Source organism: Balaenoptera musculus, chromosome 16 (assembly GCF_009873245.2).
Source record: "Balaenoptera musculus isolate JJ_BM4_2016_0621 chromosome 16, mBalMus1.pri.v3, whole genome shotgun sequence".
In the NCBI taxonomy this organism is placed as follows: domain Eukaryota; kingdom Metazoa; phylum Chordata; class Mammalia; order Artiodactyla; family Balaenopteridae; genus Balaenoptera; species Balaenoptera musculus.
Genome location: NC_045800.1, coordinates 30,248,221 through 30,273,538, shown reverse-complemented (window position 1 = coordinate 30,273,538; position 25,318 = coordinate 30,248,221). Strand labels below are relative to the sequence as shown.

The 25,318-nt window shown below is 36.0% G+C and overlaps 1 protein-coding gene across 1 annotated transcript in view; it reads left to right on the top strand.

The window, feature by feature from the left end:
• Window positions 1-25,318, top strand: part of R3HCC1L (R3H domain and coiled-coil containing 1 like) — a 92,880-nt gene that overhangs the window by 35,840 nt on the left and 31,722 nt on the right. Inside the window, exon 3 of the mRNA XM_036829595.1 lies at window positions 20,786-22,590. Coding sequence (XP_036685490.1) covers window positions 20,800-22,590 — 1,791 coding nt within the window. The 5' untranslated portion in view covers window positions 20,786-20,799. The remainder of the gene's footprint in view (window positions 1-20,785; window positions 22,591-25,318) is intronic.

Here is a 25,318-nt window from a genome sequence, read left to right as displayed (position 1 = left end):
GAAAATTCAGAGTTGTTCTGTTGAGGATATACTATGGGAGGCATACTTGTAAGCAGTCAAAACTTGGTTTCACTTATGGCTCCTACACTTATTAGCTAGTTGTGTGACCTAGAGGTTTAGTTACCTTATCTGTAAAATGATAATAATAACTATACATACCTCAAGGAGTTGTTATGATGGTTAAATGAGATAATATATGAGCACTTGGCACAGTGCTTCCACTCATTGACTTCTTTAGTGCAGGACAAATACTCTGTAGTTTTTAAAATCCAGTATACTATAAGATTTTTTATAATCTCAGAAATATTCATAGTCTTAGTGCTTTCCAGTATTTCTTGTGATTGGGATATGTCTCTGTATCTACCTGTAAAAATGGGTAATACTTAAAAATGTAGAGCATCATTTCTTTAATGGTGGCAGGACATTGTGGTTTTCAAGAATGAACCAGGTATAGGGGACAGGCCTTTAATCTGGCTATAGTTTGATTTTGCTCTCACCATTAGTTTGCACATAAGGCCTCTTTCTGTAAATATATTTATATCATGTGTCACATATACAAGTTAAGAAGGGTCTATATTAGTAGGAAAATAGCTAATGAGTTGAAATAAAAAAAAATACACAACGGTAAAGAATTCTTAACTTTGATCAAGAATACACATACCTTTCATCTATTCACAGTCTCAGGTTAAGGAGAAATACCTGAGCTGATATTACTTTGTGTTAGGAACATTTGTTTTTATCCCCATTTTTTTACCAAACATTTATTGAATGACATCCATGTGCCAGGAATGGTGTTGTGCATTGAGGATTTAAAAATGATAAGGCATTTCTTACTTTCAAGGAGTTCAAGGTATAATTGGAGTCAGACAAGCTACCAGTTTGGTATGGCAGTAGGGAGTTGAAAATACCTAACCCATATTTTCTCAAAGAATATTTATTGAAATATACAACATGTAGCAGGCATTCAGAGATCATTTAGGGCTGTATCTCAAAAGGAACAGTCCAAAACCATCCTAGGCAAGTAGGTCTTCAAATGGCAATGGGCAGTATTGGGTTTGGATTCACTATAGGACAGGCACAGTGTAATCCTAGACAAGGTTAGACCCCTGAAAACTTTCTGATCAGTTTTGTTGACCCACTGGTGTTCCTCTGGCTTTTCACTTCCATGGCTCCATTATGTCTTTTGGGGCAGCTTTTGAAGAGAAAGGAGGGTGGTTAAGGTTTCTCATTTCCGAGACATCAACTAATTGATGCGGTTATTCCTAATATTTTTCTTTCCCAGAGCACTGTAAGATATTAAAGTGGAGGGCATTAAACACTGTTGTATTCATATTGCCGTAAGGCAGTTATGAGCACAAACGCTGGAGTTATATTATCTAGATTAGAATCAGGCACTTTCTAGGTCCTTGGCCTTCGACGTATTATTTAACATCCTATGCCTCATTTTCTCATCTGTAGAATTGGACTGGTAATCTCACTTTGTAGGGTTGTTGGAAGGCTTCAGTGAGGGTGTTAACTATTTCGAATGTCATCAAGTAAGCTACATAAGATTTGGTAAGTGGCCAAAATAAGTATCATAAAGTTCATATATTAAAGTTCATAAACTTTGCTCAAATAAGAAGCATCTCAGATCCTTACTGAGAAGCCTTTTTATTCTTACTTTGTATATCATTTGAACACACTGGAATTTACAGTACCCGTTAGATTCAAAGAAATAAAAATGCTTAGAGTGGCAAGAAGTGACAGGTGGTGAAGAGACAGAGACAATAAAAATCCTGTACTCTGCTAAAAAATAGTAAACTGAGGTCGTAATATAGTTGTGTTGTCTGTGAGGTGAGAACACATTCTTTCACAATGAATAAGGCCTTGATGTGTCACTCAACAAGTGGCCAGTTTAGCAATTTGAATAGGGCTGTTTGACTCCTCATTTGCTTCCCATTAGTGAATCTGTTTACCTTTGAGTAAGGGCCTCTAAATGAATGTCTACCTGGTTTAAAACTTTTTTTCTCTTCAGTCCAGGTATGTTATTAAAGAGAAGGCCTCAATTCACTAATGTCACACATTATTGTCTTTATTCTGTTAATTTAAATCACAGCATATATTTTATAAACCTGGTTTGAATGGAAGTAAGAATAAACCTCCAAGTGGATATAGAAATTATTTTGTGTTTTCAAGTGCGAAATATGTCATTGTATTAACTAGTGCAAGTGCATTTATGGAAGGATGCATTAAGAAAACTACAGCAGAATCAGTTCTGGTTCATTTACAGATTTTATAGTTTTTAAAATATGAAACCATTTCTTTGCTGTCCAAGTATAATTTATCATGTTAATATATCACACACAAGTGTCTCTTTGTTGTGTTTGGATCAGGTTTTGTTTTTTGTTTTTTAAGTGAAGCCCTTTTGCAAAGGGAGGACATTTCTTGGTTTCTTGTTTGTAGAAATGTGCTTGACACTGGGAGTGCGGGAACTTGAAAGTGTGGAAAGATTGGGTATATCCCTCATTTTATTATTTTACTAAAGACTTCTGGTCAGGTGATATAATCGGCTAATTTTTTACTCATGTTTTACTTTTTTTTTTATCTTGCTCCACAGCCAGAATTGCAAATCAGTTGAAATAGAGCATGTTTTCTATCCCTGCTGTAAAAATTTCTGACATTGAATATGCTGTTTTAGAATAGTTTTTCAATCAAGTGAAACAACTTAGTGAATAAATTGATTTTAAGTTATAAGAATCTAAATTTTTTTAAATTAAAAAAGTGAAATGGAATAGATTTTAAAAAATAAGAGCAGTGCGGGAACAGTCATTGACAGGAAGACACTGGAACTCACCAAAAAAGATACCCCACATGCAAAGACAAAGGAGAAGCCTCAATGAGACGGTAGGAGGGGCACTATCACAATAAAATCAAATCCCATAACTGCTGGGTGGGTGACTTACAAACTGGAGAACACTTATACCACAGAAGTCCACCCACTGGAGTGAAGGTTCTGAGCCACACGTCAGGCTTCCCAACCTGGGGGTCTGGCAATGGGAGGAGGAATTCCTAGAGAATCAGACTTTGAAGGCTAGCGGGATTTGATTGCAGGACTTTGGCAGAACTAGGGGAAACAGAGACTCCACTCTTGGAGGGCACACACAAAGTAGTAGTCTCCTATCGGGACCCAGGGGAAGGAGCAGTGACCCCATAGGAGACTGAACCAGACCTACTTGCTAGTGTTGGAGGGTCTTCTGCAGAGGTGGGGGGGCAGCTGTTTCTCACCAAGGGACAAGGACACTGGCAGCAGAAGTTCTGGGAAGTACTCCTTGGCGTGAGCCCTCCCAGAGTCTGCCATTAGCCCCACCAAAGAGCCCAGGTAGGCTCCAGTGTTGGGTCACCTCAGGCTAAATGACCAACAGGGAGGGAACCCAGCCCCACCCATCAGCAGAGAAGCGGATTAAAGTTTTACTGAGCTCTGCCCACCAGAGCAACAGCCAGCTCTACCCACTACCAGTCCCTGCCATCAGGAAACTTGCACAAGCCTCTTAGATAGCCTCATCCACCAGAGGGCAGACAGCAGAAGCAAGAAGAACTACAGTCCTGCAGCCTGTGGAACAGAAACCACATTCACAGAAAGATAGACAAGATGAAAAGGCAGAGGGCTATGTACCAGATGAAGGAAAAAGACAAAACCCCAGAAAAACAACTAAATGTAATGGAGATAGGCAATATTCCAGAAAAAGAATTCAGAATAATGATAGTGAAGATGATCCAGGACCTCGGAAAAAGAATGGAGGCAAAGATCAAGAAGATGCAAGAAATGTTTAACAAAGACCTAGAAGAATTAAAGAACAAACAAACAGAGATGAACGATACAAGAACTGAAATGAAAACTACACTAGAAGGAATCAATAGAATAACTGAGGCAGAAGAACGGATAAGTGACCTGGAAGACAGAATGGTGGAATTCACTGCTGTGGAACAGAATAAAGAAAAAAGAATGAAAAGAAATGAAGACAGCCTAAGAGACCTCTGGGACAACATTAAACGCAACAACATTCACATTATAGGGGTCCCAGAAGGAGAAGAGAGAGAGAAAGGACCCAAGAAAATATTCGAAGAGATTATAGTCGAAAACTTCCCTAACATGGGAAAGGAAATAGCCACCCAAGTCCAGGAAGCGCAGAGAGTCCCATACAGGATAAACCCAAGGAGAAACATGCTGAGACACATAGTAATCAAATTGGCAAAAATTAAGGACAAAGAAAAATTATTGAAAGCAGCAAGGGAAAAACGACAAATAACATACAAGGGAACTCCCGTAAGTTAACAGCTGATTTCTCAGCAGAAACTCTACAAGCCAGAAGGGAGTGGCATGATATACTTAAAGTGATGAAAGGGAAGAACCTACAACCAAGATTACTCTACCCAGCAAGTATCTTATTCAGATTCGATGGAGAAATCAAAAGCTTTACAGACAAACAAAAGCTAAGAGAATTCAGCACCACCAAACCAGCTCTACAACAAATGCTTAAGGAACTTCTCTAAGTGGGAAACACAAGAGAAGAAAAGGACCTACAAAAACAAACGCAAAACAATTAAGAAAATGGTCATAGGAACATACATATCGATAATTACCTTAAACATGAATGGATTAAATGCTCCAACCAAAAGACACAGGCTCACTGAATGGATACAAAAAGAAGACCCATATATATGCTGTCTACAAGAGACCCACTTCAGACCTAGGGACACGTACAGACTGAAAGTGAGAGAATGGGAAAAGATATTCCATGCAAATGGAAATCAAAAGAAAGCTGGAGTAGCAATACTCATATCGATAAAATAGACTTTAAAATAAAGAATGTTACAAGAGACAAGGAAGGACACTACGTAATGATCAAGGGATAAATCCAAGAAGAAGATATAGCAATTATAAATATATATACACCCAACATAGGAGCACCTCAGTACATAAGGCAACTGCTAACAGCTCTAAAAGAGGAAATCGACAGTAACACAGTAATAGTGGGGGACTTTAACACCTCAGTTACACCAATGGACAGATCATCCAAACAGAAAATTAATAAGGAAATACAAGCTGTAAATGACATAATAGACCAGATAGATCTAACTGATATTTATAGGCCATTCCACCCAAAAACAGCAGATTACACTTTCTTCTCAAGTGTGCACGGAACATTCTCCAGGATGGATCACATCTTGGGTCACAAATCAAGCCTCAGTAAATTTAAGAAAATTGAAATCATATCAGGCATCTTTTCTGACCACAATGCTATGAGATTAGAAATGAATTACAGGGAAAAAAACGTACAGAACACAAACACATGGAGGCTAAACAATACGTTACTAAATAACCAAGAGATCACTGAAGAAATCAAAGAGGAAATCAAAAAATACCTAGAGACAAATGACAATGAAAGCACGATGATCCAAAACCTATGGGATGCAGCAAAAGCAGTTCTAAGAGGGAAGTTTATAGCTCTACAAGCCTACCTCAAGAAACAAGAAAAATCTCAAACAATCTAACCTTACACCTAAAGGAACTAGAGAAAGAAGAACAAACAAAACCCAAAGTTAGCAGAAGGAAAGAAATCATAACGATCAGAGCAGAAAAATGAAATAGAAACAAAGAAACAGTAGCAAAGATTAATAAAACTAAAAGCTGGTTCTTTGAGAAGATAAACAAAATTGATAAACCATTAGCCAGACTCATCAAGAAAAAGAGGGAGAGGGCTCAAATCAATAAAACCAGAAATGAAAAAGGAGAAGTTACAACAGTCACTGCAGAAATACAAAGCATCCTAAGAGACTACTACAAGCAAATCTATGCCAATAAAATGGACAACCTGGAAGAAATGGACAAATTCTTAGAAAGGTATAACCTTCCAAGACTGAACCAGGAAGAAATAGAAAATATGAACAGACCAATCACAAGTAATGAAATTGAAACTGTGATTAAAAATCTTCCAACAAACAGAAGTCCAGGACCAGATGGCTTCACAGGTGAATTCTATCAAACATTTAGAGAAGAGCTAACACCCATCCTTCACAAACTCTTCCAAAAAATTGCAGAGGAAGGAACACTCCCAAACTCATTCTACGAGGCCACCATCACCCTGATACCAAAACCAGACAAAGATACTACAAACAAAGAAAATTACAGACCAGTATCACTGATGAATATAGATGCAAAAATCCTCAACAGAATACTAGCAAACAGAGTCCAACAACACAGTAAAAGGATCATACACCATGATCAAGTGGGATTTAACCCAGGGATGCAAGGATTCTTCAATATACACAAATCAATCAATGTGATACACCATATTAACAAATTGAAGAATAAAAACCATATGATCCTCTCAATAGATGCAGAAAAAGCTTTTGACAAAATTCAACACCCATTTATGATAAAAACTCTCCATAAAGTGGGCATAGAGGGAACCTACCTCAACATAGTAAAGGCCATATACGACAAACCCACAGCAAACATCATTCTCAATGGTGAAAAACTGAAAGCATTTCCTCTGAGGTCAGGAACAAGACAAGGATGTCCACTCTCACCACTGTTATTCAACATAGTTTTGGAAGCCCTAGCCATGGCAATCAGGGAAGAAAAAGAAATAAAAGGAATACAAATTGGAAAAGAAGAAGTAAAACTGTCACTGTTTGCAGATGACATGATACTATACATAGAGAATCCTAAAGAGGCCACCAGAAAACTACTAGAGCCAATCAATTAATTTGGTTAACTTGCAGGATACAATATTAATGCAGAGAAATCTCTTGCATTCCTATACACTAATGATGAAAAATCTGAAAGAGAAATTAAGGAAACACTCCCATTTACCATTGCAACAAAAAGAATGAAATACCTAGGAATAAACCTACCTAGGGAGACAAAAGACCTGTATGCAGAAAACTATAAGACACTGATGAAAGAAATTAAAGATGATACCAACAGATGGAGAGATATACCATGTTCTTGGATTGGAAGAATCAATATTGTGAAAATGACTATACTACCCAAAGCAATCTACTGAATCAGTGCAATCCCTATCAAATTACCAATGGCATTTTTTACAGAACTAGAACAAAAAAATCTTAAAATTTGTATGGAGACACAAAAGACCCTGAATAGCCAAAGCAGTCTTGAGGGAAAAAATCAGAGCTGGAGGAATCAGACTCCCTGACTTCAGACTATACTACAAAGCTACAGTAATCAAGACAATATGGTACTGGCACAAAAACAGAAATATAGATCAATGGAACAGGATAGAAAGCCCAGAGATAAACCCACACACCTATGGTCAACTAATCTATGACAAAGGAGGCAAGGATATACAGTGGAGAAAAGACACATCTCTTCAATAAGTGGTGCTGGGAAAACTGGACAGCTACATGTAAAAGAATGAAATTAGAGCACTCCCTGATACCATACACAAAAATAAACTCAAAATGGATTAGAGACCTAAATGTAAGACTGGGCACTATAAAACTCTTAGAGGAAAACATAGGAAGAACACTCTTTGACATAAATTACAGCAAGATCTTTTTTGACCCACCTCCTAGAGTAATGGAAATAAAAACAAAAATAAGCAAATGGGACCTAATGAAACTTAAAAGCTTTTGCACAGCAAAGGAAACCATAAACAAGACGAAAAGATAACCCTCAGAATGGGAGAGAATATTTGCAAATGAATCATCGGACAAAGGATTAATCTCCAAAATATATAAACAGCTCATGCAGCTCAATATTAAAAAAACAAACAACCCAATCCAAAAATGGGCAGAAGACCTAAATAGACATTTCTCCAAAGAAGACATTTCTCCAAAGACATCCAGATGGCCAAGAAGCACATGAAAAGCTGCTCAACTTCACTAATTATTAGAGAAATGCAAACCAAAACTACAATGAGGTATCACCTCACACCAGTGAGAATGGACATCATCAGAAAATCTACAAACAACAAATGCTGGAGAGGGTGTGGAGAAAAGGGAACCCTCTTGCACTGTTGGTGGGAATGTAAATTGATACAGCCACTATGGAGAACAATCTGGAGGTTCCTTAAAGAACTAAAAATAGAATTACCATATGACCCAGTAATCCCACTGCTGGGCATATACCCAGAGAAAACAATAATTTAAAAGGACACATGCACCCCAGTGTTCATTGCAGCACTGTTTACAATAGCCAGGTCATGGAAGCAACCTAAATGCCCATCGACAGACGAATGGCTAAAGAAGATGTGGTACATATATACAATGGAATATTACTCAGCCATAAAAAGGAACGAAATTGGGTCATTTGTAGAGACGTGGATGCATCTAGAGAGTATCATACAGAGTGAAGTTAAGTCAGAAAGAGAAAAATATCATATATTAACGCATATATGTGGAACCTAGGAAATGGTACAGATGAACCGGTTTGCAGAGCAGAAATTGAGACACAGATGTAGAGAACAAACGTATGGATACCCAGGGGGGAAAGCAACGGGGGGTAGGGGTTGTGGTGTGCTGAATTGGGCGATTGGGATTGACATGTATACACTGATGTGTATAAAACGGATGACTAATAAGAAAACAAATAAATAAATAAACATTAAAAAAAATAAGAGCAGTGTGAATAGTAAGGGTAAATATGTATTTTATGAAACTTTTTTCAGTCGCATATAAGTACGTGAATCTGTGTGTACTGTGTCATGATGTGAAATGTTTTTAACTGGAGTGCAGATAAAAGTTTGAAAAAACTGGCTTAGAAAGTCTTTCTATACAGGAATCTGTGCTCATAGCCGATCAGTTTCATTCACAAAGCTTTTTAAAAAATATAAAAAGATCCAGAAGCATATATAGCAAGATGTTTATAGTGCTTATCTCTGTAAAGTGAGAACACAGATTTTTTTAAAATTTATTTTTAGGTTTATTGCATGATGCTTTTGTATTAAGGGAAAAAAATCACTTTTTTTGGTTAGCTTTACACTTCATTAAATTTTTTTTTAAAACTAGATTTCCCCTCTTTTATAGACCTTTGAGACATCTATTATCCTTTAAGAAAGGGTGGCCTGTTTAAAGAAATGCCATTTTTTCCTACCTGGAGACTTCAGGCCATAGTGGCCAAGTAAAAGAACTTTGTAATCTAGTTTTGTCAGCAGAACACTGAACACTCTCTAAAAGTTTGTAAATGAATATTTACTGCTACATTCACAAGATTACCCATACTGCAAAAATGTATGTATGTGTATAGTGGCCATTGCTAAAGAAGCAGAATTCATTTGTTTGTGTTTCTTAGACTGAATTCAAATGACTGAAGGACTGATTTTCAATAGGCTTTAATAAATCCTGAAATTTGCTAAGGCAAAAATAACTTTAAAGAAAGATGTTGAGTATGTAAGCTTAATTTATATATGAAATACTGAGGCTCAAAGTACCTTAACTGTCCTGAGGTAAATATTTGAGCAATTCAGAGTATCATATTCTATTTAATACTCCCCTTGTGTTTCTAATAATATGACAAAGCTGGTATTGATAGAATTTCTAATCTTATAATTGCTAACTTTTTGTTACAGGATTTAAAAATTATTGTAAATATGCCTTTATTACAGTTAAACTCCCCATCTCCTATTTTCATCATCAGTTTCTCCCTTCCTATTGGATCATTCTTCCTTACCTCATTCCAGTGAGGTATTTATCTCCCCAACTCCACTGAAACTATTCCAATGTCACCAACAACCTCTATCCTGTCAAATCCAGTAGAAAATTCTCAGTTCTTACTACTTGACTTTTCAACATTTAATGCAAATGATTACTCTTGCCTTTTAAAGAAATTTCCTTCATTTGGTTTCTGGGATACTACATGCTTCTGTTTTCTTCCTATTTTCTTCCTGCATCTCCTGTGCTTGGCTGCATCTCCTCTTCCTGACCTCTAGAGTTGTAGTTCCCCCATGACTCAGTTCCCCCGGCCTTTTCTCTCTCTGTCACTCCCTGGGTAGTTTTATTTCTGTTCTTGGCTTGAATCTTTATGGTGATGACTTCCAAATTTTTATCTCCAATTCTTACACCTCCCCTGAGCTTCAGACTTACATTTCCAGTTGCTTCCTTAACAACCGTACAATGTCCAACAGGCATTCAAATTTAAAGTGTCCAAATCACAACTCTTGATTCCTCTTTTCTTATTTCCTTCCCCAGTCTTCCCTATCTTAGTAAATTTAACCGTCATCACCCAGGTTGATCAGACCAAAACTCTCAAAGTGACTCCTCTCTTCCCGTTACATCCCATAGAACCATACCACCAAGTTTTTGTTAGCTTTGCCTTCAGAATATATCATTAATCCAACCTTTTCTTGTGACCTCCTCTGTTACTACTCTGGACTTGCTGCATGTCTATTGTTAGACTTCCAGATTTTCCTCCTCAGTTCTTATCCGTTATTGTCAATTCCTCACATTTTTGCTAGAATGATCTTTAGCAAAGTTTAAGTGAGATCATGTCATTCTCTTGGTGAAACCTTCCAGTGATTTCCCCACACATTCAAAATAAAATCCAAAGACCTTGTCTTGGCCTGCAGGTCCCTATTTGTTCTGGCCCTTAGCTGTCTTACCAACTTTGGTGCCCCTTTTTACTCTGTTACCGCACTTGTTTCCTGTTATTCCTGGAACATTTCAAGCTTGGCCTGCCTCATAGCTTTTGTACTTGCTCTTCTTTTTTTCCTGGAATTCTCTTTTCCAGATAATTTCTGTGACTCACTGATTCAACTCAAGTATAAACTCAGGTATTAAATCCTCAGAGTGGTCTTCCCCACTTTTCCATATGGTCTTCCCTTCTAGAATAGCCACACACCCCATCACTCTGTATTCTTGTCCCTCCTTCATTTTACTCCATCACATTTACCACTGTCAAACATTATAATATATATTTAAATGTTTATTTTTTATCTCCACCATTACAGTGTAAGCTCCATGAGGCCAGACTTTTTTTTGTTCATTGCTGTGTTCCCAGTGTCTAAGAGGGGACTTAGCACATACTAGATATTCAATAAATGTTTGTGGAGTGAATGGGACCCCAAATCTCAACTAGGGGTTGGGAGAGCATCACCTATTGAGAAGTCTCACTTGCCATGTATTAACAGATAGTATTTATTTAGTGCCAAATGCAGTGCTATGAGACAAAAAGACACTAACCCTACACTGAAGGAACTTACTGTTTAGAAGAGAGCCAGACATGCAAACACATACCTGTAAAACAATATGATAATTGTTTTAATGAAGGTATTTGTAATGATATGTAGTGGGAACTTATGGGTAGGACCGTAGTATATCAGGGAGTCAGTGATGAAATTAGAGGAGGTAACCTTTAAGGTGAGATTTGAAGGGCAGGTAGGAGAGTATCAGGCAGACATCTGACTGAGAAAATAACGTGTCTTAAATCACAGAAGTGTGAGAAGGCAGCTGGCCATGTTTCTAGTACTATCAGGAGTTGGAATTGATGGACTCTAAAGTCTGATATTAGGAGCGGCTGGAGATGAGACTGGGCAGCTAGGCAGTTTTAGGGTGGCAATGGAGCTAGATCATGTAGGGCCAAATCTGCTATGTGAGATACTTTATGTACGTGATAAAGAGCCACTGAAGAGTTTTGAACAAGGAAATGACCAAATCTGACTTGTATTTTAGAAAAGCACGGGAAGCAGTATAGAAGTAGAATGAACAGGGCTTGTTAATTGATTGAAATGTCATAGATAATGACTTCCAGGTTTCTGGCTTGAACTACTGGGTTGATAGTGATACCATTCACCAGACTATGAAATTAGGGGGGGAAGGACAGTGAATCTTTCTGAAGGGATGCCTGAAGTTAAAAGTGTATAATTATATTTTAGTGCTCAGAAATCTATTGGTTTACTTATGTCACTTAATATATTTTGTATATTATGTTTAATTATAAACGTACTAAATCTGCTTTTAGGATACTTTTATTCCTTTACAGATGCACATATACACTACTGAACTGAAGGATGTTGGCATTTCTTAGTTTTGCCTGCTTCTAAGTAGACCAGTGAGAATAAGAATGCTCTTGATAGTCTAGTAAAACAAAGGCAGTTGTTAAATGATTCTAAATCTAAGGCCCTGCACAGTTTTAAACATATATGAAAAAATGCTCCTAAATTTGTTGAGGGTAGATTTCACCACATGGGAATGTCGTCCAATCAGTCTTATTTTCTGATTTATGAAATATAAGTAGACTTTACTTCTTTTGATGCTTTATTTTTTTTATCATTATGAAATTTGGGAAAATTAAATTGTTTGTGCCGAGATAAGCTTATCTATGCATTCATGTTTTAGTTGATTCCTTGGTTTGGTACATTCCCTTTTTGCTGAAAGTGAAAAAATCTGAAACAGGCAAGATACAAGAGGAAAAGCCAGACTGTGTTCTTGTGGCATTAAGGACATGGCAAGATCTTAGACTAGTGCTGTTCCGTTAGAAATATAACACAGGTCACAAATATGAGCCACATATGTAATTTTAAATTCTCTAGTAGCCATATTAAAAATATAAAAATAAACAGATGGAATTACTTTTAATGTGTTTTATTTAATCCATTATATCCAAAATAGTATTATTAAACATATAATCAATTTAAGAATATTAATGAGGCATTTTACTTTTTATTTTCTATACCAAGTCGTTGAAATCCAGACATATTTTACAAGCACAGCACATCTTAATTTAGACTGGCCACTTTTCAAGTGCTCAGTAACTGCATGTGGATAGTGGCTAGTGTATTGGACAATGTAGTTCTAGATTATTCTTAGACCAAAAAGTAGAGGTTGCTCGGCATTCTGCAACATTTGTGAGATTATCTTTCCAACGTCAAGTAATTTCTGTGCTGTTTGTTTTATTATCCTATGAAGTATATTAAAGAGTTGCCCTTTTCTCCATTCATCATTTTCCTACTTATAGTAATTTTGTCCAATCAAGATCTGTTTGTCAGTTTTCCTTGCCTTTGCTTTCTCCTACACCAATTTATGGTAATGGCCTCTTATACTAAAGCAATAACATATCTTTAAATTTTAGTGATTTTGTTTTTAATTACAAAAATAACTACATTTATTGTAACAAATTCAAACAAACTGAGGTAAATGTATAAAAAGATAGTAATTCTTAATTCTTTTCCCTCTCTCATTTTCTGCTCTCCCAGATGTAACCACTGTTAACAGTTTAGATGATAGCCTTTCTCCCCTTAGGAATATATATTTATGAGAAAACTTAGTTAAATGAGAAAATTGGTACTTCGAAAATATGTCTTAAAGTGGACCTATTTAAAATGGAGACTAAAGTTTCATAGTTATTAATGAAAAAAAACCTGTTAGGGACAATTTTCTGACATGAAAATGTTTATTTTACCACATATTTAATAAAATTTAGGTTGTAATTACAGTTGTGCTAATTCTTAGAATTAACAAAGAATGATATAAGTACTTTCTTGGTATAATTTTTTTTCACTAAAATTGTGTGATAGTCTGATAGCATCCTTTACTTTGATTTTCTTAGTATTTATCATATAGATTAGACAAGAGCTTCAGTTTTACCAAAACTGTGGAGAGCTTTAACAGTTTCTCAAGAGATTTTTCTTTAGCCCTTGACATTTCCTTTCTTGATTCCTGTCCTGTCATCATCCTTGTTAGATTTTCCCTTCTTCAGTTGTTCACTGGTTTGATTCTGCCAGATCTTCATTCCCCAAGGGTTTTGCTCTGAGATGAGTACTTCCTTCAGTATTTTTATAGACTTCATGAAATCTTGCATTCTTTTCAATATTTGTATTTTCACTTTACAGTTGAATTGCATTGTGTTTACTTTGTATTATTGGATGCTTACAACATTAGACTATTAGTGAGAGATTGATGGGCAAAGCCAGGATACATAGTTCCAGTAGATGTTAGTGTCAAGTAGAAATGGATTTTATATGTGATCAAGGCACATTTTGATTATTATTGTATTATAAGGACTTTTGATTCCTTGTGTAAACTTGTAACTTAAGGAACTCAACTGCCTATTTAAATAATAGCTAACTTTTATTGAGACTTTTAACATGACTGGCAAGTTTCTATGTATGCATCGTTTAATTAATCTGTTCAATGTGTCTATGAAATAGGTCTCATTTTATACTTTGAGTAAACTAAGGCTTAAAGTGGTAACTTTTGCCACAATGAAATTAAGTAATTTGTCTGATATAAGGGCTAGTCAAACGTTGGGCTGGGAACCATAGCCTATACTTGATTGTACACTTCTGTGCAAAAAAAAAACCAAACAAAAAAAATGAATTGGATTGTAATTTTCTTGTTTCAGTTAGTATTATGTTTTGGATATCAACCCATTATGTGGATGGGCTGTAATTTTAAGAAAGTTCCCCTATTTCGATTTTCTTTACAGTTTTTATTTATTTTTTATTTTACTAATGTTGACGTTCTTGGTAACTAAGAGGCTTGGATTTTAATAGCCCTGTGGGAAATAAGAGTGGAGGCATTGGGCCTGAGAGAGATGAGTTGGAACTGAGTTCACCACTTAAAGCCTTAAATCTCAAAGTGTTATACCCTCAGTCAAAGAGTAGACTAGGGAAAAAAAATTATTCAGAGTTACAGAAAGAAAATAAGGATGCTTGTCTGTTTTCACCTGGGTTCTGAGTGAGGGGGGAACGTTTCCTGAGATTGTATAGCTACTGTTTTACTCTCATCTGGGTTTGTGTTTCATATTTATATTTACTGCATCCTTCAGAAAACTTCAAACTTAAAAATTCACATTAATGAAGAATCACTGTATAGAGGAATACTTATAGTCTGGCTGTATGGAATTCCCACTGATAAAGGTGCACAGATGTTGAACTCACTACCCAAAGTTACAGCACCGCCACCACCAACAAAAGAAGACAGTGCTTTAAGTAAAAGTCAGAGACAAAAGAGACAGCAGAGTTAAATCCTCAGGAACTTCACAAAGTAGAACTATTGAATAATAAATATTTAATATTAAATAATTAAAACTAATTTAAAAGTAAATGCCACATTTATAATAATGAACATTAAATAATAAAATAGAAATGTTAAACATGATTAAAGATAAAAGAAGAAAACAAATAGAAGAAGAATGACAAAACTGTTAAAAACATAAGGCCAGGGAGATCAGAGGCAGGGTGGAGGATAAATAGGACTTCTATAATAAAACTTTAGTCGTTAAAATAAAAAAAAAAAAACTGATTGGATAGGATAGAATGCAAAATAGACAAATGTGAAGAGAAAACTAGTGATTTAGAAGATGGATCTGAAGATACTGCCCTGAATAAATAGAACTGGTAAAATTCAAAAGCATAGTTATCCCAGTAGAAAAATAATACTAAACACAAACTAAAACACATAGTAGACACTTGAGAACACCAAACACAGAATATCTTGAGAATCATCAGAGAGGAAAGAGAGATCACTTACAAATCAGTGACAAACTGACAACAGATTTCTTAACAGTAACAGTAGAAGTCAAAATCCATTAAAGAATGGGAGCAATGTAAAGATATTTTCAGACAAAAACTAAGAGTATGTATGAAGGGATTGTAAAATAAAATCATTGTACAGTTGTCTAGGAGACAGATACAAATAATGATCAACTTGAGATATTTAGACAAGTACTCAAGTTAATTGATAAAATGATAAAGAACAGACTAGGAATATAGTATAGAGCTTTCTGAGCAGTAGAAGAAGAACTCCATCAACCTGGAAGAAAGCAGGAAAAGAAGAAAACTACAGAGAGTAGGATAAATGGAAAGGAAGCACAAGATAAAAAGGTAGAAATACTTCCAGATGTATCTATAATCACAATAATGTTAATTGACTAAATTTGACAGTTTGACATTGACAGAATGTCAAATTTGATTGACAATTTGACAGACATTAAAGAATTCATAATTCGATTTTATACTGTTTGCAAGAGACACCTGAAACATGATGACACAGAAAGTCTGAAAGTAAAAGGATAAGAAGAGATACCTAACTAAGTAATATAGTTGCTATAGCTATATTACTTTCAGACAAAATAGACTTTTGGTTTGTCCCCCCCTTCCCCCACCAATAGAAGGGATCCCCTTTAGGGTCACCAGTAGAAGGGATCACTTCATAATGGCAAAAGTAACAATTTACCAGGAAGATAGAACAATCCTAAATATAAATATCTGATAACATTACTTTGACAAATTATATAAAAATTAATATACAAACTTAGAGAAATCAATAAATCCACAAACACAGTGGGTATTTTATCCATACTTCTCAGTGATTAAGCACAGACAGTAAGTAGTATGATTTGAACAATACTTTAATAAACTTGATTTTATGAATACACATACACAGAACCCCAAAATTTAGCTCTTATACATTATTTTTAGGCACAGATGAAACAGTTACCAAAATTGACCATTTACTAGACCATGAAACAAAATCAACACATTTTGAAGACTTGATCTCATTTATACCACAGTGTAATTAAGTTGGAAATCAATTTAAAAGTAATTTAAAAATATATATATACATTTGGCAGACACTTCTAAATAACTTATGAGATGAAAAAAGCATGGAAATATGTATTTTCATTATCATTTCATTGCAAAAATCAATGTGAGATTGACTATGAGATCTGAAAAGGCTTAGACACAGTGACTAACCAAGAAGCAGTGAATTCCTATAGTGCCCGTGTTAAAATACTATTTTTCACTAAAGTGAACTAGGGCTTCTTGAAAAAAGCGGCTGATTCCAGCTCTGGTTTAGTATGACAAGCTGTCATACTACAAAGCAAGGAACTATCAAGGATAACTTGGGCTTGTGTAAAAAGGACCTTGAAGGGGCTGCCATTGGCCAAAGATAGTTTGAGCTTCAAGAAGAATAATTATTGCACTGGATTGAAACAAAATAAGTGAAAATCTGTGAGGTTTTTTGTTTTGTTAAAATCAACAACAACAACAAAATGTTGGTCATGGAACCAATTCATTCAGAAACTGGTAAATAAATAATCAAATATTCTGTCTTATCTATATAAAATGTGCCTCAGAATCACAGAATAGTTGATGAGGGAAAGTTCACTGTAAAAGAATTCCAGCTAACAAATGCACAATGAATGCCAGAATTAGAATGTCATCATTTTGCAAACCCTGATGAAATAGTATATCTTGGCAGTATTCCTCTAAAGCTACTAAAACCATTGGGTAAAAGACTGAGAGGGAACTTTATAGTGGATGGTTCAGGCTGATGGACAGTACCTGAACCCACTGATCAATGTGTATTATTACAAAAAGGAGATAATCAGACATTATTGCTATCCGATGTGATGCAGTAGGAAGTTCATAGCACCATATATGACATATTCTTGCTATAAAAAAATTAAACCCCAATTCTATCAAGACTCTAGATCAACCACTACTTTTTAGGAAGCACAGAGATTATATATAAAAACTTATTAATGCTAAAGAGTACAATGAGCAAACTTGAGAATGTGGGAAATTCTAAAGGACATATAACCCAGTTTCTTTAACAAATGAATGGCAGGATAGGAAAACAAAAACAAAGCCAGTGTGACAGGCACCTATGAAAGACCAATGCAGTGTGTAGATCTTTTTGGATACTGATTTTAACAAAACAGCTGGTGGTGGTGTATTGGAGCATCTTCTACTGGTGTAAGAGCTAACTGTTTAGGAATTTTTCAAACTGATTATTAAACATATCCATTATTAAAAATTAAATTATAGCTCATTATTAAATAAGTGACATTTATAAAAAGTTAACAAATATTTAAAATTCATCACTTCCTAATTATTTCATTTTACTATGATCTGTGCTCTTGAAGTTATTTATGTATAGTGTACCTTTATGGTTGAAATACTGTGTCATGGTGGGCTACTGTGTGTCCTTTTCCCAACTCCAGGTTCATTGATAACACCACGTTGGTAGCTTGAAATTAGCCACGGTAGGAATATTTACATCACAGAGATCAGCAAATGCCATAAATCAGGGTTTGATTTATTGCTTATTGATTTTCTAGACTTAAAGTGATGGAGAAATGCTAATAATGCTGACTTACAAAAGTGCTATGTCTTTAGCTATTTATTGTGCATAGCTCAAAAAATTGAGAATATATTCTTTCATTCAAAAATGATTATCCACTTCCACAAAGAAGTCACATCACTCACATTGGTGACATCATTGATGTAAATGAAAATAATACTCCAAACTACACTTGGAAAGCCAGTTGCTAAACATTTACCAGCACAGTGCTGGACAGGGTATAATTGAATTCAGTACTTTGGTAAGAAATAGATAATATTATAAATTTATTATACTGTTATTCAGCTTTTGAAATAACCATGATGATGTGTAGACATTAACTAAGAAAAAAAGAAGGTTGAGTTTTAAAAGCCATTTGCTGTAGCACAAAGTAATTTTAAATTTGAAGCCTTTGATATATGTCTGTTGTGTATGACAAATAGAATCATAATTTAGAGTTTGAAGAACACTTAAAATTAATCCAGACCAATCTGCCATACAGATAGGAATTCTTTCTTTAGTATTAGTTCATCGTCTAGATTGTATTTAAATTATTCTAGAGACAGAATACCTGATAATGGCGTTGGAGAACTCTAAAAGTAGAGTTCTTTTTTATATTGAGGTAAACTTTGTTTTCTTTTAATTTCTACCAGTTGGTTCTGGTAACTGACTTCTGAAGAAATATGGAAGCAACCAATCCTGTAGAGCAACCAATCTTCAGGTATAAAGGTAGCTGGGATGTTTCCATTTAGACCTTTTTGGGCAAGGAGTATACCTTTAGTTCCTTTAACCATACCTTGTGTTGTATATTTTCTAGACTTTGTAATCTAAGACTGTTGCCTTTCTAAACATCCACATCACTATCTTTTGGCTTTTATTGACTTTGTAGATGAAGTAAAAGCCTTCAGATCTTTTTTTTTTTCTGTGCAAATTATACATTTTATTCTGTGTTGCTTGATTTTTTTTTTATTAACCCAAAGCAGGTCTTTGTATTTATTCATTCTTAGTCTTCATATTGCTTTCAGCACAGCATTTCAGATTATAGAAATGATATTAAATTGTAATTTTATCATTTTTGTTATTTATTAATCCTGTCGATTTTGTGTCGGTTCACATTTGATAAATACTCAGTGTTCATTGTTTGCATCCAAATTATGGTTTAAAATGTTGAATTTTAAAGGTCAATGGGAACATAGTTCTCCATTACATAACGCTCTCTAAATTTGCTTCTACCCATTATCATTACTTTTTATTGTGAGTCCACCTACCAGTTCTTAGTAGCTCATATTTTACTATCTTAACAGTTCATCATGATATATTTTGTCAGATGTTTTGCCACCTGAGATCAAGATACACTGTGTCTATGGCATCCCCTCCAATGAAAAATATACTTTAGTACTTCTATTTTTGAAAAATAGATGTTTTAAAATGATTTGGCGTGGCTAAATGTTGAAGTCATATTCTTCCACAAATGGAAAGATAGAAAATCTATGCAGAATGATGAGCTAGATAATAATTAAGACATCAAAAGAGAAAAGGGACAGGTGGATCACTGGAGACACTTGATGATCAGGGCCATGGTATATCCCTGGGCTGAAAAGAAAATAGCCTGGCCATGAAAGTGGAGCTTCTTCACTGAGGAAGTATTCTGATCAGGTGAAATTTTAGGGATCTGTAATAGAGTGGACAGGATTTGTTAGCCTTTCCCTCTTACTGTCTTTTTACTTTGAAAGGTATGTGGTGAAATATTAACAGTGGGTGCTTCTGAGTGTATATGGGTGTTTCTTTGCTATGTGTAGGACCTTCTTATTCTCTTTGCTCTGGGCAAACTAGTATATACTTCACAGTATTATTTTGAAGATGAAAAGAATAACTCAGTATGAAATTGTCTAGTACATTTCCTTGTATTTTGTAGATAGTAAATAAAGTTTTATTTAACCTTTGTTAAATTTTTTCTCCTTGTGAAATTCCATCGACCAACCACGGTAGAGGTTGTCAGGGAGTTACCGGTGGGTTGTCCCCTCACATTCCTTGGCCTCCACCCTCCTTTATCCTACCCAGACCCATTTTATTGCTACTAGAAGGAAGGAAAATTTATAGTAGGTCACTTGATTAAATAGTGTTAATAGAATGATGACTTTCTCTTTCCCACTACCTGTTTCTTTCCTAAAAATCATAGTTCACAAGCAGCATCTTCTAGAAAGCAGTCCATGATTAGTTGTCTCATTTTCTAGCCCACATTCAAGTTACTCTCATTCATATGTTACTCTTAAAATCATATTTATGTATATATATTTATGTTGAACAAATGTGCTTTTAGGGGTTCTCCTTGAATGTATTCTTCAGTGTAAATTTTGAGCTCCTAAGATGGTTGTGTTTTATGAGCACCTGATAGCCTGTAATCACTTTTCTCATCTGTTTTAATTCAGCTGAAGACAAGGCTACTTGTTAAAAAAAAGTAGAGAGGACTTGGAAGGTAGAGGAAAGAGGCTATATGGATAAAATTCATGGGCTCATGAGTTATTTTGGAATTTACTCTCTTTAGTTGCTTACCTGATTGCATTAATTATTTTATGGCAGGTTTTACTTTTTTTTTAACTTGAGGGTTTCTATAGGATGGATTAGTAGGCCCTCTACCTAGTCTTTAAAAATCTCTTGGCTCAATACATTGTAATTAGGTTTTGGTAATTGAATCATTCTCTCTTTTTTCTTGCAGATTGAGGTGGTGCCATGCAGCAAGAAGCAGAGAGATGCAGAGTTCGAGTCAGGAGGCCTGACATGGCGCTTTATGTACCCAAAGCTCGAAGGGGTATAGTAGTGCACAAATCAGGTGATGAGGGAAAAAGCTGTGGTCCACCTAACTCCATGGTGAAAGAAGAACAGAAGGAAGATTCTTTCTCTCAAAAGGAGATCATTAGAGAGAAGCCTGAGGCTCAAAGACTAAGTATTAATCCTGATAAAAAGGAGCACAATCGTAGGGAAGGAAAGAAAGCTTCAACAAAATTTAATAAAGATGCGTGGCTTCAAGAAAGAAATAAAGATAATGTTTGTACTAAGAGGGCAACCACAGAATCCAAAAAAGTATTATCCCAAGGACATCAGCAAAGAGTCCCAAATCCTGGGATTATACCTGTCCTACCTTTACAAAGACATTTTAAACCAAAGAAGATAGAGTGTTTGGAGGTTGAAACCAGAGATGTGACAGAACAGGATGGGTTGCTTCAATCTCAGTCTTGTTCAGAAATCAGTAAGGCTCAGGTTCCAAACAAACCATTCCAAAATGTGGAGTTCTGTGATTTCAGTAGGCATGAACTAAATGGGGAAACATTTGAAGATAGAAATTTGGAAAGCAGAATGGAAACTGATGCCAGGGTTGCAGACATACTATCCCAATTTCCTGGAGATTTTAGTTCTGTGGTGAAACCTGAGAGTATGATTGCACCAGTAAAACCAAGCTCTGATTATGGAATCGTACAACAAGGCAAGCAGACATCGGGTGGAATGCTGAAGCGCAGCAACGGAGGCATCACCACTGATTCTGTTCCTGGAAGTCCAGTTGGTATCATTGATCAGACTTGCATAGACTTGGATGCTGAGAATGTTGGTGATACAGCGAACAGTACAGATTTCATCTTGGGTCAGAAAGGTGTAGATTCCATTCCTGAGACTATGGGTCACATCTCTCATCAGATGACTATAGTCAGCAAATTAGAGAGCACAAATGACGTTTTTGATCCAACAATGATTAGAGAGTGTGAGGAGAATGACAGCACTGCTGATGAGTTATGTGTAAAGCGTGACTCTTCTGATACGGCTGTCCTTGCTCATGAAACATATACAAATAATGGGTCTAAGAGTGTAGGTGACATTACCAATAAGACATGTATGATGGACATTACAGATACCATATCTGATCAGATAACTGTAGTTGCTGTTAGAGTAGCTCATGAGGCCTGTAGCAACACAAGTAGTTTCTCAGACTATTTAGAAATGACTGCAGATACAGCCCCTCTTCATGTAGCTAAAAGGGGGAATGACACTGAACATTTCAGCAACCTGACTGCTTGCTCAGATATTTATGCTGAGAGTATTTCATCTAGTTTCACAGAGTCAACAGGAAAGTTGATAGAGAGCTTGTCAGATTGTGCTTCCTCCTTACCTATAAAGAAGATTGCTGGTAGTAATTGTAACACTTTTTTGGACTCTGAACTCAGTATGTTAAATGGGACAAAAGTATTTTCAGACGGTGCCTTGGGCAGTGATCAAGATTGTACTGGTGATATAACTGAGGCATTGCATGAACTTAAAACTGCTGAAGAGTTCAAAATAAAAGAAGATGGTTCAGAGACTATAGAATTTGGTGTAACCTTTCCTGATATAGAATCAGTATCTGTGGAAACATCCATGGAATTGAAAGCAACTGATGTGTCTCACACAGAAGCAAGTGCTGCTACTGAGGAGAGCTGGGAGTCTATGTTTAATGATGATGGTGACTGCCTGGACCCACGTCTTCTACAAGAGGTATGTTTTAGTGGAAATTGCTTGGCTCTTAGGTAGTTCATCAATTCATAGGACCTAGGATTTTGGGGGTAATTTTGATAGACATATTTGTACATTCACACACATTACATCCAATGTAACAGTTCTGCAACGAACTGTTGGGTTGGCCAAAAAGTTCGTTCGGGTCTTTCCATAACATCTCACAGAAAAACCTGAACGAACTTTTTGGCCAACCCAGTAATAGGATTGTAGATTGAGAGAAGAATATCTGCTAGATCTTTAAGAAACAAAGCATACAGTGTTGAACTATATCTATTATAGCCAAATCCTGAGAGATCTTACTGAATAGGTTAAAGATGAATTTAATGGATTCTGGCTAACTGTTGAGAAAATACAGAGGGAAACTTCTTCCAAAGGGCTTTTCTGTGTTGACAACATGTATTTTACACTGGCCTATTTGAGGGGAGAAGAATAATTTATTATTCATATTTATTTTATTTTTCCAGCAGATGTTGGAATGATGTTAGACACTATAGAGGGAAGGGAAGGGTGTAATAAAAGAAGGTATGATTGTTTTTTTAAGGAGTTTGTGCTGAGTTGAAGAGTAAATGATTGTTGAATATGCTGGCTAGTTAGAGTTCATAAATACAAAATATTGGATTTGAAGGCATCTTAGAAATTATTTAGTTCAATTTTTTCATTTTCTTAGTTTAGACATTCCCTCCTCCAGCATTTAAATTCCTTACCATAAATAAGAATCATTGGTTTTGAATAGTAGAATCATTCCCCCTTTTATTCCTTATACCTTTGCCCAGAAGGGGAAAAAATGATTTTCCCTATAAAATCTCCAGTTTTGTAAATGGAGAAATTGAAGGTTAATGGTTGTATCTTTAAGAAAAGCAGAATCAGGATTTCAATCTACTTCTGTCTTAATCCAGTATTTATGTTCTTTCTACCAGACCACTTCCTCTCCTATAAAATAGTTTTGTTTGAGTGACTCCATAGAGCCTTTTAAATACTAAGTGATGAGTCTTTTGATTCTGAGAGTTGAACCAGAAGTACGGAAAAATGTTCACAAGCATGTATAAAAGAGACATGTGAGACTGAAGAGGGCAGCTCATTGGACAGAATTGACTTTCCAGTACCAAGCACTTCCTCCTTATTCTTAGGAGGTGTTTGCATGCTCATTTGTACCACAGTTAGTACTTCCTATGGTCAAGTCAGGAGACAGCAGGTCTTAAACATTTCTTAAAAGAATATAGAGCAGAAGGCACCTACAAATTAACATTCGTGAATCCTTTGAAATTGCATGCACACTTTTATATGTAAGTGCAGTCTTTCATAACTTTTATCAGATTCTCAAAGGTGATAGTTCCCCAAAGTATGGTCCCTGGACCAGCAGCGTAAGCAGCACCTGGGGACTTGTTGGAAATGCAGACTCTTCAGCCAAGCTGTCTTTATGTTTACGAGACTTTCAAGTGATTCTGATGCACATAAAGTGAGAATCACTGCTGAAAGACAACATACAAACTTATATCAAGATGTGAGTGTGGTAACCAGAAGTGGCTGTCAGCTCATAATTAGAAAGCAAAACACTGTTCAGCAGAGGTTTTAGACCCAAATCAGGCTAAGATGTACTAATAATATGGTAAGTTAGGTGAATATAGAGAAGTTATTAAGGATCCGAGCATTGGGAGAAGGCCTTAGTCTGGGGAAGGAAGCAGTGTTCTTAGGAGTTGGCAAAGGGACTGCTTAAGGTGGGTAGGAGAGCACAGGTGTACATGGGAGAGAAGAAACAGCTTCCTACAAAAGAAGGGCATGGGACACAGGGCCTTTTGTACATGGTAGACCTAGTAAATATTTACTGAATGGATGTAGGCAGTAGGGTAGAGTTGCTTTCTGCCTTTTTAGGTTAGCCTCCAGGAACTTTCAAAACATCATTGCTGCTGGAACTTGGATTCTGTGTGGTAGCTTAGGGATATGGCTTCTGTATTGGCGGGAGGGAGGTTTAGGTGTGCAACTCTGTTGTTCAGCTCTTAACACTGTTTAGGTGCAAAAGAATTTAGGCAACTGAGTCTTTTGAGGAGCATAGTAATATAGCCAAAGAGGACGCTAGCCTGACCTAAAGCTGGGAATGGCAGGAAAACGGAGCAGGTAGTGTTTTAAGCTGAAGACAGCCAGTGCCTGGGTATTGCATTTGGATATCTTCTGAGGTGTTTGGTAGGGATTGGGGTCTGTGTTGAGGCATGAAGATAGATGAGAGCAAGAAAGAAGTTGGATTGAGAATGCAAGTAGTGGATCCAACTCCAAGCTATTGCCTCCTGTGCTCTGGGTTTTAGAAGATGTAATAATAATAATGTTATTAAAAGATGTCACAAATCCAAGAACATTAATAGCCCTTTGGTGACTATTACTCCTAATTTATTATTTATACTGTTCCAAATGTACGTTATTAAAGGCTAAACCAGAGTGTCTGCCTACCTTGAAAACTTTCCAACCAAAGATTTTTGGCTCTTTTCCCAGCTGGCCTATTTCTTTGTTGACAATGGCTAGCCATAGAGGTATACCTAGTACTTCTAATAGGCAGGGAAGTATGCTCTAGAGCAGGGTGTGGTAGCCATTGGCATGTGAAGCAGTTTTCTATGACATTTGAACTTCTAAAACTGCCTGAAGGGGTTAGGTCATGGTTGAGCTCCCAGAACTGCAACTCTTGATGAGTCTCCAAAGATTACACATCTCCTAAAACCCT